The sequence below is a fragment of the Podarcis muralis genome, chromosome 8 (assembly GCF_964188315.1).
Source record: "Podarcis muralis chromosome 8, rPodMur119.hap1.1, whole genome shotgun sequence".
NCBI lineage: Eukaryota > Metazoa > Chordata > Lepidosauria > Squamata > Lacertidae > Podarcis > Podarcis muralis.
In genome coordinates this window covers 21,371,262-21,391,978 of record NC_135662.1, presented here as the reverse complement: position 1 = coordinate 21,391,978, position 20,717 = coordinate 21,371,262, and the positions used below count along the sequence as shown (strand labels likewise).

General features: G+C 44.0%; 1 protein-coding gene across 2 annotated transcripts in view; it reads left to right on the top strand.

The window, feature by feature from the left end:
* Positions 1 to 6,406, top strand: part of ZFPM2 (zinc finger protein, FOG family member 2) — a 321,202-nt gene extending 314,796 nt beyond the window's left edge. For both annotated transcript variants that reach the window (XM_077932770.1, XM_077932771.1), the window contains 2 exons: positions 1,161 to 1,385; positions 2,891 to 6,406. In XM_077932770.1, coding sequence (XP_077788896.1) covers positions 1,161 to 1,385; positions 2,891 to 5,388 — 2,723 coding nt within the window. In that variant the 3' untranslated portion in view covers positions 5,389 to 6,406. The remainder of the gene's footprint in view (positions 1 to 1,160; positions 1,386 to 2,890) is intronic.
* The last annotated feature ends 14,311 nt before the right edge of the window (positions 6,407 to 20,717 follow it).

Genomic DNA, 20,717 nt, shown 5'->3' with positions numbered 1-20,717 from the left:
AGGATTTCTCTGAATTCACCAGCATAGGCTTTCAAGCCAGGAAAAACCACAGATTACCAGGTTCCTAGCATGGGTGGGCCAACGTGGTGCCATGTTTCTGGATTCCAACTCCCATCAGCCTCAGCCAGCATAGTCAAGAATGATGGGAGTTGGAGTCCAGTAACATCTAGAGGGCACACCATTGGCTACCGCTGTCCTAAGCTGTATTTCTGCAGATGAGACTGCAGAATCACCTGCCCCGAAAAAAATGTGACATCCCATTTTTTCCTATGAGAGAACAGCAGCCAAAATGACTGCCACGATCTCATGCAATTTCAGGCTGCACTTTTGCGGGGCTTGGCACCAAAAAAACCCTCGCATTTTGGGGCACCACACAAGAGCACTGCCCCCCAAAAGCGCTTTTGGGGGCCTGTGATCTTGTGTGGGTCACGTGACTCCCCTGGGAGTGTGGACCCAGAAGATGGCATCCTGGATTTGGGCCGCATTGTGTTGGCAGGTGTGCTTTATGATTGACTGCTCTCCCAAATAAATCACTCCCTCTGCTTAGAAAACCAGATATCGGTGAAAGGATCTTGGCTTAGCCTTTTCCTTGGCATGCTAGGTTTGTGTATGTGTTAAGTTCGTGCTTTTAATCTTTGACCCCCTCCCGTCAATGGAGGATTAAGTTCTTCAACTAAATTCTACCGTTCTCACAGCCAATGACCTGTTTGTTTGTTTGTTTCCTTGGGAAAAATTTTACACAATATTTTCTGATTGAGGTTCCACTTGAATGGTTCCCTAATCTGGCTACCAGGGGAGAGGGAAAGAAAATACATGAATGTATAATACACACAGGCTGCGTACCTGTTTTCTTGACTCCAACTGCAGAGAACATGAAAGATAATTGTTAGATAAGTGAGCCGTGTATATTTCGTATTGATGCCCAGACCCAGAATTTACAACGAAACAAAAGAGGGGGTGAGGAATTACTTCTCGCACCTGGTTTCCTTTGAGCTGTTAGGTGTTGTTTATTAATCATGCACTATGCTGCCACCCTGCTGTTAAATGGGTACTTTTAAAATAAGAAGATCAGGCAGCTTAAACTTGTTGGACTAAGGCTTGTCGGCAGGAGTAAACTATGGCTTACTCACACCTGGTTTGTTTTCCCCCCTCCCTTGTAGAGGACATATTCCCCTGCAAATCTTGTGGCATTTGGTATCGGAGCGAGAGAAATCTGCAGGCTCACCTCATGTACTACTGCAGCGGGAGGCAACGAGAAGGAGCTCAGCTTTCGGAGGAGAATGACGACAGCGTTCAGCAGATATCCAGCATCTGCCCTTTTCCACAGTGCACCAAAAGCTTCTCTAACGCAAGGGCCCTGGAAATTCATCTGAATTCTCACAGTGGTAAGTGAAATATTTGCTCCACTGGAGTCAGCTTTCCTTAAGACATTTCAAACTTAATTCTTTTTTTTCCTCCTTTTTAGCAACGTGCCCATGAGAAGTTGTAAAAAAGGTGAAGCCACAAGCACTCAACTCAGTGATTACTGGCTTATGCTGCAGTAATCACCTGTTCTGTTTAAGATATTAAAGTATCACAACTGTCCTACCTTTTTCTGAACTAAATGGGAAGATCAGACGAGGCAAAAGCCATTCATGATATGACGGATGCTTGTTAGGTGATATGAATGTCAGAACTTAAGCCTTAACTAAATGGTAGTCCTGGGACTGGTGCTGTCATTGAGATAAGCTGTTTGCATAGCATCATGCTATTATCCCCATAAGGCTGATAAAGGTGGGGTCGGACCTTGCCTTGAAGGCTGCCAGGCTTAGAGTCTGGGATGAAGGGGAGAGGGTCTTAAAAGTCCATGCTGAATGTCCTTTTGTCCTGGTGTGACTCATGGTCACAGAATGTCTCCACATGGCCAGCCACCACATAGTGTTCTGCACCGACCAGCATGTGGGTGATTTGGGAGTGGGTAATTTATGTGGTCCACGTGTCGTGGCCAAAAAAAATTCTACTTAGGTTTAGGCTTTCATCTGCTGCTTCTCTCTGCTATTGGGGTGGTGGACATATCAGGATTGTGAGCCCTTGGGTGACGGGATGTATGGGATGGAATTTAAGGGATTCATCATAAGACTCCTTAGGGAGTTTTCTGTTGGCATAGCCAACACTTCTCTTGAAACCCTAATTGGTTTATATGATGCAGACATGGCTTGGGTGGTTGCCATGATTGCTCTCAAGCCTTCTCCCACAAGACACAGCCTGTTCGTCTTATTGGGGGCAATAACACAGCCTGAGTGCAGGTAGTGGAAAACTGTGTAAATCTGGCCAAATATAGGTAAAAGTCCAGCTTCAAGAATGTCCTGTGGTTGTGATGGCAGCAAAGGAAAGATATCCACTGAGTGCCATCTAGCAATGCTCTTCTGGGTGCTCTTCTGCCTTATTCAGCCTGGCTAGCAGAAAGGGCCCATGGGTAACCTGCTATGTCTAGCTTAGTAAGCACTCACTAAGACACATCTCATTCATATCTATCCATCATCTATCTATCATCTATCTATCTATCTATCTATCTATCTATCTATCTATCTATCTATCCATCATCTATCTATCATCCATCTATCTATCTATCTATCTATCTATCTATCTATCTATCTATCATCTATCTATCATCTATCTATCTATCTATCTATCTATCTATCTATCTATCTATCTATCTATCTACCATCTATCTATCTATCTACACACATACACACTTTTGTAACTGCCCTGGGACTGTGAAGTGTGCATTATAAAATTCAGAAGTAAGCTTATAAGGATTAGCAATTGCTTTCTGTTAAATAAATTCCGGCGGACAAAAGACTCAAATTAACTTGTTGGTTTCGTTTTTTTGTTCTTACCCCTTTTGCAGGAGTAAAAATGGAAGAATTTCTTCCCTCCGGTTCTAGCCTGAAATGTACAGTTTGCAACTACACCGCAGACTCTGTGATTAACTTCCATCAGCACCTGTTCTCACATCTCACTCAAGCTGCCTTTCGATGCACACACTGCCATTTTGGCTTCCAAACTCAGAGGGAGCTGCAGCAGCACCAAGATCTACACGTCTCTGGCAACAAACTTCAGAGAGAAAGTGATACTGAACACTCTCCAAGTGGCAACGAAGAGACTTTGCAGGCAACTGCAGATCTGCTGAACAGGAATGACGGCTCCCAAAGCCAAAAGCCAATGCAGACAAAGGATGCAAGTTCTGACACCGAGCTCGACAAATGTGAAAAAAAGACTCCCCTTTTCCTTCCAAATCAGAGGCCAGAAACACAGCCTGTCACAAATAAGCAAAGCTTTTCCTACACAAAAATAAAATCTGAGCCATCTAGCCCAAGGCTTGCCTCGTCCCCAGTCCAGCCTAACCTGGGTCCTTCTTTTCCAATGGGACCTTTTCTTTCTCAGTTCGCTTTCCCCCAGGACATCACCGTTGTTCCTCAGGCCTCTGAGATCTTAGCCAAAATGTCTGAGTTGGTCCACCGAAGACTGAGGCATGGAAGTAACAATTATCCCCCCGTCATTTACAGTCCGCTCATGCCAAAAGGAGCTACCTGTTTTGAGTGCAACATAACATTCAACAATCTGGACAACTACTTAGTGCACAAAAAGCATTACTGCAGCAGCCGATGGCAGCAAATGGCAAAGTCGCCAGATTTTGGCAGTGTTTCGGAAAAAATGCCGGAGGCTGTGAGCCCCAACAACGGTCAAAATTCTATCAACATTTTGAGTAGTACGCCTCACACTTCAGACCCAGAGAACCAGCTCCTTCAGGCTTCCTGCATCAACTCCTCCACTGTATTAGACATGATTGGGCCAAACAGTAAGGGGCATGAAAAGGACTTCTCCTCACAGGTGAAAAAGCTGGCTAGTGCTGCCAACAGTGATGAGAAAATGAACGGGAAACCTTCCGATAGCAAGAACTCAACGACTACTCCTTTAATTGAAGGAGAAAGTGATCCCAACAAAACCACGTGCGAAGCTTGCAATATTACCTTCAGTAGGCATGAAACTTATATGGTCCACAAGCAGTATTATTGTGCCACACGTCACGATCCTCCCTTGAAAAGGTCTGCTTCCAACAAAGTGCCTGCCATGCAGAGGACGATGCGCACACGCAAGCGAAGGAAGATGTATGAGATGTGCCTGCCGGAACAAGAGCAGAGGCCACAGCTGGTCCAACAGCGTTTTCTTGAAGTGGCTAATCTCCCCAACCCATGCACATCTTCTCAAGAGCCGACAGATGGCCTCGGGGAGTGCTACCACCCACGCTGCGATATCTTTCCAGGAATAGTCTCAAAGCACTTAGAAACATCGCTGTCCATTAACAAATGCATCCCGGCCTCAAAGTGCGACACGCCACATTCCACCGTTTCTTGCTTGGAGATGGACGTACCTATCGATCTCAGCAAAAAATGCTTGTCCCAGTCTGATAGGACATCTGCTTCCCCCAAAAGGTTGCTGGACTACCACGAATGCACAGTATGCAAGATCAGTTTTAACAAGGTAGAGAATTACCTGGCGCATAAGCAGAATTTCTGCCCCGTCACTGTGCATCAGCGTAACGAAATGGGGCAGCTTGACGGCAAAGTGTTTCAAAACCCAGAGAGCGAACGGAACAGCCCTGAGGTCAGTTACGAACGGAGCATAATCAAATGTGAGAAAAACGGGAGCTCGAAACAGCCTTCTCCCAACGGAAACTTGTTTTCTACGCACTTAGCAACTCTTCAAGGACTTAAGGTCTTCAGTGAAGCTGCCCAGCTCATTGCTACAAAGGAAGAAAACAAACATTTGTTTCTTCCACAATGCCTTTATCCAGGAGCAATAAAGAAAGCTAAAGGAGCAGACCAGCTTTCTCCATATTATGGAATAAAGCCAAGTGATTACATTTCTAGTTCCCTTGCCGTTCACAACAGCGATGCAGATCAAAGTACCAATGCAGAAGGTGATTCCCTGAAGGGCCAGACCCCCTCCAATGGGTGCCCAGTCCAGAAGAAAGAGTCTCTTCCGTTGCTGCCAAAAAACAGAGGCATGGTTATAGTTAACGGCGGACTGAAACAGGAGGAAAGGCCTGCGGCAAACCCTCAGCAGGAGAACATTTCCCAGAATACCCAGCAGCATGAAGATGGGCACAAATCTCCATCTTGGGCCTCTGACAACGTTTTAGCTGCCAACGAAAACGTCTCTCCAACCATTCCTGCAGCAGAAGAACAGTTGTCTAGTATAGCAAAAGGCGTGAATGGGTCCACTCAGGCACCCACCAGTGGAAAGTATTGCCGCCTGTGTGACATCCAGTTCAACAACCTATCAAACTTTATAACTCATAAGAAGTTTTATTGCTCGTCACACGCAGCAGAACACGTCAAATGAAAGCATTTGGCCCCACCTTTGGTACCTGTGTTTAGCATATTGTTCCATACGAGTCTGAAAGAGAGCTGTTTGTATTACTTCTGGACAATCAGGCTTTAATTCATCATTGCTGAGTTAAAGACTTTAAAGGTGTACTTCCATTACAGTCCATTAGTAAAGTGTATTCTTGGTGCCATTTTCAAAACAATTAATTTATTTTACCAGCAGTATTCATAGCTGTAGTTTATTTTTTATTTAAAAAGAAACAACAACAACTTTATATTAAAGTCATTTGTAATGTTATTGTATAGTTATTGTGTAGCACATATGGTTTGCACTGTATAGTAGATTTTAAAGAAAATAGTCACAAACTATACGGAAAAGCATTTTAGAAATAGCTTCAAAAGCACCTGTGTATCCTGATTTTTTTCCCCTTATATGCTATTGCAGATATATGTAGATGCTAAAATATAACTTGCAAAACGTTTCAACTATGCTGTAAAGTTCGCCTTAAAATTTCAATTTCAATTTTTTTTATTAAAAAGAAGAATTTGGCTCAATTTGCACTTTATATTTTAGCAGATACAGTACCTTAGTCACTAGGCTTTGCATTTGTATGTAGCAGTATGTTTCTGTCTACTTTCTTAACCCGAAACGTCCGTTAAAACGAAGATGGCAATTCCCCCCCTTGTATAGTACTTGTATTTTCTTTTGCTGATGCATCTCTGTCTCGATTTTTAAACCTTTGCTGTTAAATGCAATACTTTATAAAGAATGAACAAAAATTACTGGAAGCAGTATTGTAAGTAATGAGGTCATATCTATCAGTTTTATCTTTTGAAAGGCACAGTCAAAATGAAAACCTTAACTCAATGCTGCAAGTATGAATCTAATTCATTTATAAGATATATTTAAATATAAAAGTAGCAATACTGCAACTGGTGATCACAGAGATAATGTTCTACTTCTGATAGAAATAATTTCTCAACAAATGTTGTTACTATGCATGTATATGGATGGAATAAAATTCCACATCGTCGGACTTTTCTGGCAGTAATTCATTCATTTGCAAGTGCTTCTTGGTATATTCATTGGGGGGGGGGGTATGTGGAATGTACCAACACAACACATTCGATTGTAGAGGGTCTATGCCCCATGACAGTATCCCATCAAACAACCTATAAGGAGGGGGATGAGCAATCTAAAGCTGTTCAGGAAAGGAGAATTTCTGGTCCCAGTCACTTAAGCCACATAATTCGCTCAGTGAGTGGTGGACCCCGGAAAATACTCATCTCCCTGAATTGAGTTCCATTCTCACCAAGGCACCCTGAAAGGGTTGTGACACATATACTGAAGTTCCATGTTTCAGACTTCAAGTATATCGCTGAAAATAGACATAAATAGTGTGTTAGGAACATAGGAAGTTGTCTTATACCAAGTTACACCTTTAGCCAACCTAGCTCAGTTCTGCCCATGCTGGTTCACAGTGGCTTCCCAGCATTTTAAGGAAGCACGTTTCCCCCCAGCCCTACCTAGAGATGCTGGAGATTGAATCTAGAACCTTCTGCATGGAAGACAGCTGCTCTACCAGTGAGCTACAGGTCCTTCCCCCTAATTTGCATCAGCTTGCTTTTGTACCACCTTGCTAAAGCCCAATCCATGCAAAGCTCAGCAGGTGCACTGAGCACCCACAAACCCAAGAGCACACACCTGTCGGATCTAGAACTCAGCTCAAACTCGGTCAAGGGGTTAATAATGAGATAGGTGGCGTAAGCACCATAACCTTAGCAAATGACACAACAACAATTTCCCACTTTCATTATTGTGGGGAGCAGAGGTGGGAAACCTGACTCCCTCCAGATGTGCCTGGGCTGCAACTGCCACTATCCTGACCATGGGCCATGCTGGCTGCAGCCAATGGGAATCCAGCAACATGTGGGCCACAGCTGAAGCCTTGGGATCTATGGCCACTCTTTCCTCTCCTCAGACCTCAGTAAACCGTTCAATTTATTCCATTCTAGACCAGTTTCTTGAATTCTAAGTGTAGCCATCATACACCTTGAAATGGAGACTGCTAACCCAATTTGGATTAACCTAGAAATGGTTTATGGTATTCAAGACTTTAATAGACAGCTTCTTTACAGTTTAGGAGCACAAAATGGGGCACCACCATGTAAGGTACTTTGTGTATGGCTTTAAAAACCTCCTACAGAAACACGGGTGAATCTGTGAAGTTTATCTAAGAAACAAAACAAAACCATGCTACAACCCTACATTTACAAGGTTCAGTTATATAATGTTACAGCTGGAAGGATAATGGGGAAAATGTAGATCAGAATCTATCAGTAGATCATTGGAGTGATTTGTCGTAAGATTAGCAAGCATTCCGACACTTTTTAAAAATAGCCCAAGTCCTTCACCTGTTCAGATTAAACTGCTGAAATGAAGAGCTTGGGATACTAGGAAATTTTTTGTGTGTGGAAGGACTATAAGCTCCATTCAGTTCTGGTAATCAGAACAACTTCCTTCATTCTTCATTGGGCATGAATTTTGCACTCAGCTCTGGTGGGTGGGTCCTGGAGATCTAATAAAAAACCAAAGCAGATTCTGCAGGTCTGAAGTCTGCCCACCTTGAATCATTCCACCTTCCTGGACTGAGATATGAGCCACAATAACCTGAACCTCAATACAGGAGACTCTATTATTTGAATGACAGGATACCATAGGGCATAAGCAGAGGGCAGGAGCAGGCATGGGGTAACGTGCCAATGATGCTTAAAGGACAAGGAATTGGATTTGTGAAATATGAGCAGGTGTTCCAGGTATGAAAACCACACATTGGAGAGAAAACTAAAAGAAGCCCATTGTTTCTTTGTGGGAAATTTGTTTCAGCCTCTCAACAATCTGGCAAACTGGACCCTGCTATTTAAAGAACAAAGTGTAACGCCACCCACTGCAATTTCCTTTGGGAAAGTGTTCTTAATTCTTGAGCTGCTATCCTCAGTTGTGAACATCTCTGATGCTGTGCAGGATGGACGAATAGCTTCAGGGGGAAATAACATTTTCCATTCCCACTGGGCCACTGTGTAAGCACCAGCTTAAAATTTATCATGCGATATCCTCTATAAGTGAAGCCAGCTGAGTTTTTAAACTAATGATATTCTTTGCTCCCATGGCTATTCTAGGGTGATTAATCCAGAATTCCACATCTCCAAGGACAGATAGGAAATTTTATAAATGGATAGAATATATCCAATTTTTCTCTGCACCCATTAACTCTCTCATTTTCAGGTTGGGTATGCAAATATTTAATAGCAAGATGAGATTACTGAGATATTGGCATGGAGTTAAGAGCTCTTAAGGGAGAAGAACAAAGAGAAAATGTAGTACATTTATAATCTTTTTCTGTAAAAGACAGGTGTTAGCTATTGTGTGCAGGCCTCACATTTAAAACGAACTAGTTCCTCTCAAGGGAAAGAGAAAGATACAAGTCGGATTTACTTGCTAACAGGATTTGCTTTCAAATTATTGCATTCAGGAAATGAGTTTTGTATGTGGCCATTTCAATTGTTAAAATGGTATTCAGAAAAACCCTAGCAAAAAATTCTTGGTCCTGCCTTAATGTGTCCCTTTGTTCATCATCTTTGACTTTCTACAACCAGTTCCCTTATTCCTGCAACCTCTTAATCGCCCACTGATGTTGGCAGAGGTGACAAAATGGGGGGGGAAACATGCGTGTGTGACCTGTGTGTGCATGTGTGTGAGTATGGGGTTGGGCACACCTACCTTTGGGTACACCCATTGCTCCCATGGTGCCTTCAGAGGATTGACCAAAGGTGGACGCAACCCTCAGGCCAAAAACAGTATTAACCACCCTGTGTTCTCCTGGCTCCTGCTGGTTTCCCATCCATCTCCACCTCCAGCACCAAGGGCCTTCTGGCAGTTCCCTCACTGCGAGAAGCCAAGTTATAGGGAACCAGGCAGAGGGCCTTCTCGGTAGTGGCACCTGCCCTGTGGAATGCCCTCACACCAGATGTCAAAGAGAAAAATAACTACCAAACTTTTAGAAGACATCTGAAGGCAGCCCTGTTTAGGGAAGCTTTTAATGTTTAATAGGTTATTGTATTTTAGTGTTCTTTCGGAAGCCGCCCAGAGTGGCTGGGGAGACCCAGCCAGATGGGCAGGGTATAAATAAATAAATAAATAAATAAATAAATAAATAAATAAATAAATAATAAAAACCCTAAACTCCTTTAGCAGTTGCTTGTATTAGCTCCAAGGGAATTGGCAATCCAATAAAAGATGTGCCATCATTGACTTGTGTCTGTTGTTCTCTGGGACCAATATAGTATCAACGATAAGAAGCATATTGGTGGATGACAATCAGCCACGAGACATCAAAATGGTTCCATTCCATAAGAGTCAAGTATGCAAATAAGGTGGGTGAGAAAGTGCAATAAGTGGTGATGTTCTCTCTGAGTATCTAGGTACAGGGCCTGAGGATGACCCTCTTTTCCTCTCTGCCTAGGTCTTCAGACTCCCAAGCCCACACTCCCACCTTTACCCACTTACTGCAGACTGCACTTCTCACATGCCCTGCTAGCCTGTGAGTGCATTTGGCTGTCTGGAATATGTCCTTGAACTATGACTTATGCCTCTTGCATTCTTGGCTGGAAGATGGAGAACTGGGTGTGTGTGCTGAAACCTCTGACTTTTGCTAGACTGGCATGTGGCCCATCTTACAACATTGGTTGCTGGTGCCTACTGGGACCCATAGGGTCAAAGGCAGGGAGACCAACAGGAGCCAATGGCTGGTGGAGCTAATTCTAGCCTTGATCCCATCTTGCTGAGTTCTACAAGAGGCAACTTCGAGACGGAGGAGGAGAAGGAGGAAGCCGACAACCAGTGCTACATCCTAGTCCTTGTACAAGTAGGAAGGCATTCAAGCAGGGGGGCTGGCTGAGGGCAGGCTGAGCGTGGTGGGGCAGAGACCCATTTGCTATAATGGACCAACCTCCACTGCTGAACAAAGGTAAGAAGCAGCAGCACACCTGTGCCTCTGGACCACGCCCTCCACTGCCATGTAGCACCCAGAAGGTGGTCCATGATGGATGAAAGAAAGGTCCCCACCTCTGGTCTAGGAATACAAACGCAGGAATTAACACAGATGGGTTATATCTTAACATCTTTAACCCTCCCAATGTTCTTGCAGTCAGTTCTGGTTAAAGAGCGATAAAGACGTGCAATTATTTCAGCACACTTAACAGGTGAAGCGGAGATTCTGATCTGCACTAATTATTGTAGGGATGCAACCAGGGAATGGTCTGCAATCCAGATTAATTAAAGCCAAGTGCAAAAACACAGGGAACTGGATGTAGGGTGGCACACAGAAGGAGGAAAAGGGATGGGGATCCTGCAGATTTAACGGAAGAGAAAATTCCACCAGGTGTCGCTTGTCATGCATGACACCTGCCACAATCCCACGACTATGAAACGTGCAGGGGGCTGTGTCATCTTTTGTATTCGGTCACCCTAATGAGATGTTGATGTAATAATATTCTGGGTTATTATTATTCTTAAAAATGTAAAAAACCACAGGAAGGATCACACCTGAATGCCAGAAGAGTGCGGAGAGACTGGTTAATATGGTCCCTTGCAGCTGAGTCTCCACCCCCCTCCTCTGCCGCAATATGAAACTCATGCATTCCCATGGACTGGAAAAGCAGCTGAGGAGAGGATTTTGCATTGAGCCAAAGGAGAAACCAGTCCTCTCACCCACTGTTTCTTTTTGCCAACTCACAGCCCCTTGATGCTGCTGTTCATAAAAACATTAAAAAGTTGGCTACACACGTCTACCATGTAATATTGTAATATGACCCTAATAAGCATGTTTTTAAAATAAAATACCCCAACATGACAGCTAGATTGAATTTAATAAACAGCTGCTTTATTATTACAGAGGAGGGGAAGTATGGTAATCCATTTGCAGTGCAATCCTAACCATGTCTACTCAGAAGTAATACCAGTGAATTACAGGGCTTGCTTCTAGGTAAATGGAGTTTGGACTACAGCCTTCAATGCAAATTATCATCCAGCCAAACCAGTAAAATAAACCTTCATAAAGTTAAATTTCACATACATGTTGTATTGGGGCTTAAAAAAAATTAAGGAGGGGATAGTTGCTCCCTTTGAACTACAAAACACCTGCTGTTCTTCAGTGGATATTCACCCCACGTAAATAGGGAACAAGCTTATTAATATTGGTTTCCTTCAAATGTGATGAGGAAAAAACTGATTTAAAGAGGCCAGTTTAATTAGGATTGCCCTATTTCAAAAAGTGAAAATCAACGAAATTTGTTGATTTTTTTTGGCAAAGTTGTTTAATGCCACTTTCTATTAAAAACAAAACTGCAAGAACACATGCAGGAAGGTTTTTGGTTTTCTAGAAACACTCTAATATATTAATTTTATTTTAAACTGGATGTATTTATTTATTTAGAATGATTATAATTGAAAAGCACATCAGGTGGTTTCTGCTCAATCCACTGCACACACACAAACTCTCAGGAGGGAACTTTACCCTGAGGTAAAATCCTCACAACTCCTTTTGAAATATCTCTGTTTTCGGAAGTGGCTTCAATGTCATGTGTTCCCTTCAGCTTTTCCTGAAAACCATCCCCACCCACTAAACATGTCAGTCTGAGTTGGGAAACAGGTTAACCTCCAGTGATTTTGTGACAAACTGAAGAGCTAAATAGAGGAGCGACTGTCAGAAGGGACATTAGCGTATTTGTTAACATAATGATCTTTCAAAGGATACTAGAAATGTTTCTTTAAACAGTTGAAGAACAACCAATAGCCAGCACTTGCCTATCTGTCTCACTAGTCTGAGGATAAGCAGCTGACAACTTCTAGGTTTTGGGGGGACATCATGCCAACAATGGAATGCTAACAGTGAAACTTCTGTGAGGGAAGTGAAAGGTCAGTTTACACAGAAAGGCTCAGGCTGTAATGCAATGCTTACTTGCCTGAGATTTAAGCCCCTTGATATGCAGAGGATTGGGCTTGAAAGATAGCTGCGGCTGAGGAGGAATGACGGTAGAACAGTTAGCAGAAGTCTGGAGGAAGGGGACTGAGTCCAAACTGAGAGTTCACACTGGAGGAGAATGCATGGTGGGAATGCACAAGTTCAATGCTCATTCATGTAGTAACTAAACAATGGTTTAGTATTACAAGGTTAGGGAGGCCAGCAGTTAAGTCTGCTATACATCCTTCCCATTTTTATATAGGTTTCTGAAGATCTGTTTGTCTGATAGCTAAGCGATTCAGTTCTTTATGCTTAAGCCAAGAAATTGTTTCTATAACTACATTTAGCACTAATAGTCACATTAATGGCTCGAGACTACTGAGGAAGCCCAGAAAACTGTGCTCAGGGAGCGGGCTATCAGCCAACCCCAATAAATTGGCCCTGTCGGAGGAGAAATAGCAGCTCTTCAACTTTATGGACTGCTAGGGCGAAACGGGGATAGAACGCTGGCACCCTGTCTTCCGTCTGCACTTCACAGCTGCCGGGAACATACTTGAACTTACCTACCTTCTTCTTGAACAAGGAAAAACAAAAATCGAGTCAAGAAGGTGTAAGAACTTAGTAAAATCTGACACTGCAAGTTCACTTTATTTTAGAAAGCTTATAAGTTTTCATGGTACTTCGTAAGTAGTCTTATTCTCACAAATCCGATAAATGGTGAAAAATTGTTTTTGAACAAGAATATTAATTGCGTGAATAATTGTCGCCTATGTGCTGTACGGGTTGCACAATCATTATTAACGGCCCAGGTTGTATTTCTTCAGCAATGTTAACAGGAGTGGCAACACTATCCATACAGTTCAAAGGGAAATGCACCTTTAGAGTGAATGGGCTTCAGAGGCCTCCCTTGTATTATATCCATTTTGCTGCATAACAGGTTAAAATAAACAGTATGATGCTGTCCATGTTTACTCAGGACAAGAGTAAGCACCTCTGAGTCCAATGAGACTTATTCCCATGTAAAAATGCTGCAACTAGAGAATACAGCAGACACATACCTGCTGCCCCATATCCCTTCTGACCTTGCGTTATGTAGTGATACAAAACACAAAAAGTGAAGCAAGTATTGTGTGCTTCCTAAAACCCACACCAGTCCACTTCATTGGCTACCATTTTCAGGGGTGGGAAAACGTGCAACACGATGTCCTTATAATGAAAGGCCTACATAACAACAACAACAACAACAACAACAACAACAACAACAATAATAATAATAATTTTTTATTTATATCCCGCCCTCCCCAGCCGAAGCTGGGCTCAGGGCGGCTAACAACAATCAAATAACAGACAAGCAAAAACACTAGGGAGGGTTAAAAGCAAAGAGGTGGCTGTTGTGGCCCAGAAGGTTATGTAGCCTGGGAGGAGTCAGATAGGGAGGTCTGTGGGGGGCTGCATTTGGACCTCTGGCCCGGGGCTCCCCATCTCTTACCTTCACCAATACCCCTGTGAGGCTCTGCCATTAGAAGCCTAGGTTATTAGGTTAGCTGGAGGTTATCAGCAGAAGGAAGTAAACTCCTAAACACCACTGAAATAGCTATACTAACAGTGGCACATATTGTCCTTATGGGTCTATCCTAAAAATATGTCTCCTCCCGTCTCTGTTTTCATTTTGCACTTCTCTGACAAGCCGCATCAGTTGAAAATCACAGTTATCCATACGTAATTCCGACGATGACCTTCCTCAGGCCACAAGAAATGGAAATCGCTCTCCTAAGCAGCCCTATTAAAGTAGAGTCCTTTTTCAAACGGTTAAAAAGCCAGGATTTTGTTTCGGGTTTCTTTGCCTATAACCAATGGGAAGGAGAATTATAAGTCTTTTCTCCCCCCCTTTTTTTCTTGTCCCATAAGGTGAAAAAGTAAAAATAAATAAAACGAAAATGAAATGTGGTGTTACTTTGTCCCTGTAGCATTTGCAAGTTATTCTGGCATTGCCCTCATAAAGATACAGTTCAGGCTTCTGAGCTGATATCGAAAGGCAGAGTTCAAGCACATTTTATAGACGTTTGGAGCAATCAGCAGCAGTTGAATGAGAGATGTGATCCAGTCGCTGATAAAACCGAAATGATTTGTTTCATTACAGTAAACATTTTGATGCAAATGGTTAGCATTCTGGAAGCGCGAACAACGCAGCTATCAGAAGCCAGAGTGAAGTTAATACCACCACATGTACCAAAGACCATTCTCACTTCTTTCTTGGAGGGAATTACCTACTTCATCTTACAAATTCCCCATAAAAATTCAGGTCAGGCGTTGAGGACCTTGGCTAATACCAACACACCTCCCATTGAAATGAATCATGGACTCACTCGCTTCAATTGCAGCTTTTAAAAGAACGCCAAAAGAGTCTTCTTGACCTTTCAGAGGATTCTATTACATTTATATACTCTGCAAACCACGCATTCTGTGTTTGACATTGCCTGCTTTTCATTGTGCAACTGTTGTCTTCTTATGTAAATCAGTGAGAAACAACACCAGCTAGGCTGGAGGCCCCTTCAGTCATAGGCACTGTTTTTTGCTGTGTACCTTGGTTAAGTCACCTATCCTCCCAAACAGTATATACACAGCCCAGGTAATGTATTCAGGTATCCAAAGCTTTCTGCACATAATTCTCAGGCAAGCAGAGGACAGGTGTAGGGAAACCTGCCCTGATCTGCGACAATTACATTCATTAATAAGCTTGCCAACCGACTCCGGGGACAGCTCCATAAAAGAACAAACCATGGTTACATGTCATCGTTCATCTGAAGCAAGAAAAAATAATGAACCTGGGTGTGGACGACACACAAAGCCAAACCATGGTTTAGCTCATAGCAGCACAGCAGCAAGAAGACCAGTGGAGGAGCCACAATCTCCTCGCTAGGAACCACCATGTTTTGGCTAGAGTAATATATGAACCAGGCCAATAGCTGAACATAATTTTAAACCATGGTGTAGTGAAGCATAAGCAAGCCTCATGCCTTTCTGAAAGCTCTCCTTCCCCTCCCAACAAGGATGAGAGTTCAGAAGCTTCACTGCAGCTTTTAGTTAATCACAGCTTGCCATGTTGCCTGAACCAGGAATTGTGGTCAATGTTAACAAAGGTTAGTTTAACAGACATTTGCAAACCATGGTTTGGCGTTGGCTCGTTTTACATTAATCATAATTAATAATGACGCAACACATTGTGGTTAACTCAAAGAAAAAGCTGAAGCCATAGTTAAGGAAGCAGCCCAAACTTCTAAATGCTAAAATTCTGTGGATGTGGTTTCTACCACATCCACAGTCCACCACTTGTGCCAGCCATAGTAGAAGTTGAAGGGCAGGGGAAAAACGCCTTTACTCTTCTAGCTCCCAGGCTACTGTAGTTGCAGAGGACTAAAATGTGATAAAGAGGTCCTCTGTCACATGATGACAGCAAGACTGACCCAAAATCCCATGGATCTATGCCAGTGCTTCCCCTGAAACACCCTGTTTTGGGAGTTTCTGCAGGATACTCCCCACTCACTGGTGATAGCTTCCTTTTGCCTGCCATTGGGCAGGCTCCACTGGGTTTCAATGCAGCAGCAGCAACAGCTGAGGTGCCCCACTGTCAGAGGCCAGAAGATCAAGGCAGGACTGGGCAGAGGCCTCATCCAAACCTGTTACAACATGGCGGCTCAGGGGCGAAGATTGCTCCATTAGCATTATGTCTGAATGCAAGCAGTATGCCGCTAGTTTTAATATTAGAATGCCTTTTTATTTTGAGGAACAAAAGGAAGGGAGGCTGGTCTTGCCAAACTTCTTAGCACAGAGAAGAAGTTCTCCTCTTTTTCCAACCAGTGATTTGCTAGTGGCCTTGGCAGTCGAGTAATTGGAACGCCTGAATCATTGGCTGGCAAGCGATTGTAATAATGGCGGGTGGGGTTATGCTAAGAGACGCTCCTGATTACTGAGGGATGTTCCAGTCAACGGTTTGTTTTTAAACTAAATGACAAAGGGATTTGATCACACTACCTATCAATCAAGCAATTCAGCGGACAGATTTATACTGCTAAATTTGCATTTTCCCTCCCTCTCTCCTTAATCTGACTTTTATCTTTTGAGAATGGCGTTGGACGTATATGGTTATCCTGAAATGAATATTTTGTTTATGTATATGGATTCTTCAGATTGCCCACATTAGCGACTCTTAACCTTTAGACTGATCTATAAACATGTAAGAATAAATGTCAGCATTCGTTTGTCATCTTGCAGTAAACTGTCAGGACTCGTTTCTCAGCTCGAATGGAGTATCTGCTTAAGGATTTGTGCTGGGCTTCATAATAAAAGCAGATAAACATCCACGCAACTCATCACGAAAACTCGATACCAACCGTATACACCCTATTAGCACCTTAATGCACATTTCAGGTTACATCTCGCAAAAATCAAATGGATTCAGTAGAACTTGTTGCTGGAAAATGTGCGCATGACTCACTCCAGAAATGGTAACAAGTAGTACATCATCAGGGAAAGAAAAACATGGGGGTCCCACAGTATACACTCAGCAATGGTAGGACAAGTTGCCACAATTTAAAAGCAACCATTTTGGTCATTCATTTGTTTTAAAAATGTATAGCCACCCTTCACTGGTACTGATGCCAGCATAGAAACCAACATGGAAAGCTGACTTATTCCATTGGCCCATCTAGATTAGTATTGTCTACAGTGACTGGCCGCTCCTCTCCAGGATTTCAAGCAGAGATTTCTCCCAGGTGTACCCAGAGATGCTAGGGATTGAACCTTGCACCTTTTGCATGCAGGTGCTGTGTGGCTGAGCTGCAGCCTTTAAGCATTCCAGAGTGAGTTGCAAGGTATAGATAAAGGAGCCCTGGACGGTTAAGTCCAGTCAAAGGCAACTATGGGGTTGCGGCGCTCATCTCGCTTTCAGGCCGCGGGAGCCGGCGTTTGTCTGCAGACAGCTTTCCAGGTCATGTGGCCAGCATGACTAAGTCGCTTCTGGTGCAATGGAACACCATGACGGAAACCAGAGTGCACGGAAACGCCATTTACCTTCTCGTCACAACGGTACCTATTTATCTACTTGCACTGGCGTGCTTTCGAACTGCTAGGTTGGCAGGAGCAGGGACAGAGCAATGGGAGCTCACCCCATTGCGAGGATTAGAACCACCGACCTTCTAATCGGCAAGCCCAAGAGGCTCAGTGGTTTAGACCACAGCACCACCCGCCGAGCTGCAGCCCTAAAGCATTCCAGAGTGGGTTACAGTATAAAAGAGATTACTGGTATATATTTTTTAAAATGAGCAAAACAACATTCTTTAAAATCCCTGCTGGTTGGTGGCCAGGGTCCGGATTGCTCCCTAACAAATGCCAGTGTGTTATGGTATTAGGCCTTATCTGGTCCCAATGGGTGTTCCACCTCCAGCCTGGCTCAGCAATCATCCTGCACCCCTCTTCTGCCCTGGTTGCTATGCCCAGCATGACTATGGATGTGGCTCTGCTGCCCTGTGAAGCCATGCCAGTCAGCAGGCAGGGCTTAGATTGCCTCCTAACATTGTACATACAGATGCACAAATATTAACACTGCACAGGCGTGTCTGCACATAGCATTGTTGTTGGCTTCCGTCAACATGGGGTGCACGTCTAGGTGTGAAGTCAAGCTGCTGCATTAGCAGTGCCGAAGTGTCCTCCCCGGGGTTTGAGCCTGGACAGTGTGTAGGGAGGTCCTGGGTTGCCTGAATGACAAGACCTCATTGATGTAGTCCATAGGAAAGTGGACATTTCTGCGATTTCCACCTGGACACTGTTTACAAGGGCTGAACACTGGCTGTGTCCGGGAAATTCCGGATGTATGTCAGCCCTAAGCAATATGTTTAGCACTAGCTTGGCTGCAGGGGTTGTCAGAAGGAGGCATAAAAGGCACCACCCAACCATCTTATGGCCTCTACACCATTGTGTAGGCTTTACTCCTGCGGAGGTTTAGGACCAGAGTTTTCCTTCTCCTTGATGGGTTACCTTCCCAAGTTGACAAGCCCCATCTACTTCCCTCTACAGCCCAAGCAGTAACCATCTTCTTGACCACTGGACCCCACTATTGGTCTTGTCTGCTCCATCTGCCAGAGCCTGTCTTCTCACGCACGGGAAGTCCTTAACTCACCAAGGGCTTGAGACCCATTGGCTACCCTCCCCTGGTTTAGCCAGGCAGTCAAAGCCGCTCCCAGGATATGGCCACTGTTGCATGCTGACAGCTTCTAGGAGCTGCAGGCGAGAGAGCTGAGTGCAGGGTGGGGACCGAACGTGGACAAACGCCCCCAGAAGGAGCACGACATGTCCCTCACCAGAGGTACTACCCCTCCCCTAACACCCCACACATAGCATTGCAGAGTAATATAAATGAGGATCAGTTCAGATCATTGCAGAGTAATATAAATGAGTGGTCCTTCATGGATCACTGCCTTGCCGTGGCGAAGGGGCTTGAATAACTCAGAGAAGCTATGAGCTATGCCGTGCAGGGCCACCCAAGATGGACAGGTCATAGTGGAGAGTTTTGACCAAACATGATCCACCTGGAGCAGGAACCGGCAAGCCACTCCAGTATCCCTGCCAAGAAAACTCCATGGACAAAGGTAAAGGTAAAGGGACCCCTGACCATTAGGTCCAGTCGTGGCCGACTCTGGGGTTGCGGCACTCATCTCGCTTTATTGGCCGAGGGAGCCGGCGTACAGCTTCCGGGTCATGTGGCCAGCATGACTAAGCCGCTTTTGGCAAAACAGAGCAGCGCACAGAAACGCCATTTACCTTCCCGCTGGAGCGATACCTACTTATCTACTTGCACTTTGACATGCTTTTGAACTGCTAGGTTGGAAGGAGCAGAGACGAGCAACGGGAGCTCACCCCGTCACGGGGATTCGAACTGCCGACCTTCTGATTGGCAAGTCCTAGGCTCTGTGGTTTAACCCACAGCGCCACCCCCATAGACAAAGACAACAGGCATATAATGAAAGATTGAGGGCACAAGGAGAAGGGGACGACAGAGGACGAGATGGCTGGACAGTGTTCTCGAAGCTACCAGCATGAGTTTGACAAAACTGCGGGAGGCAGTGGAAGACAGGAGTGCCTGGCGTGCTCTGGTCCATGGGGTCATGAAGAGTCGGACATGACTAAATGACTAAACAACAAATAAATGAGGAATGAAGGAAGCCCCCTGTGCCCCAGAGATAGGAAAGGGTCAGAAGGGAGATGAGCCCTAGGGGATGTGTGTGGCCGGCTAGAAAGGGAATGTGTCAGGACCAAGACATCTAAAATGACACACAGGAAGGGATGGGCAGACAGATTTCCAGTCCGCAATCACTGAACATGGCATCTCTTTCTAGGAAGAGCGGAAAGCTCTAGCCAAAGTTTTACAAAGAGCACAAATGGAGGGACTTTTTTTTTTTTTTTTTTTACAATTAACTGAGTACCCTAGATCTTAATGTGGCACTCATGGTCTTGGGCAGATTAGTGTGAAATTTAATTTCTGCTAATCTGCCCAAGACCAGGGAAGCACAAAATATTCTCTGTGCAGTGTTTACCCACTTTTCCGAATATAGATATATGCATGAGCAACAAATCATGCAGCTTCAGGTTTACTAGAGTGAATATATATAGTCACATTAGGCATGGATTGAAACGCTTCTTTTTTGTGAAATAGTTTTATATATATATATATATATATATATATATATATATATATATATATATATATATAAAAACTTGATATTTTTAAAAAAATTAATAGAAAATAAGTTTAGATACCCCCTCATGTAATGCCTCCCCCCAAGAGCTTATTTTAACTTGAGGTCTTAAGACAAATTCAGGAGAAATAGGTTTATCTACACTGACTGGTAAATGGAATCTCCTTGGCCAGTGTTGGGTGACGCCAGGGCTCAGTGGGCTTGTCTACCTTCCCACGTGATGCAGTGGCACTCATTTGAAGTGGCCAGAAGCCAAGCATCCACCAGTGTTATAGGAGAGGCCTTTTTTGGGCCAGTGGGCACATTTCGAGTATTGAAAAAGTTCTGTGGGTGCCAGTCACAAAATGGCTGCCTTGGGGTGTGGGTGTGACATAACACAAAATGGCTGCCACACGTGAAAAGTAGCAGAAGTAAAAAGCAGAGGAGGCGTTATTTCAAATAATTTCAAACAAATAAGCAGTCACTGGCACAAAACTGTTTACTGCAACTCAGGGCAGTATGGGGTGAAACATACTCCTTCAGGTACCTGAAATCTAAAACATCCAAGAACCAGCTTGAAAAGGGGGCATAGA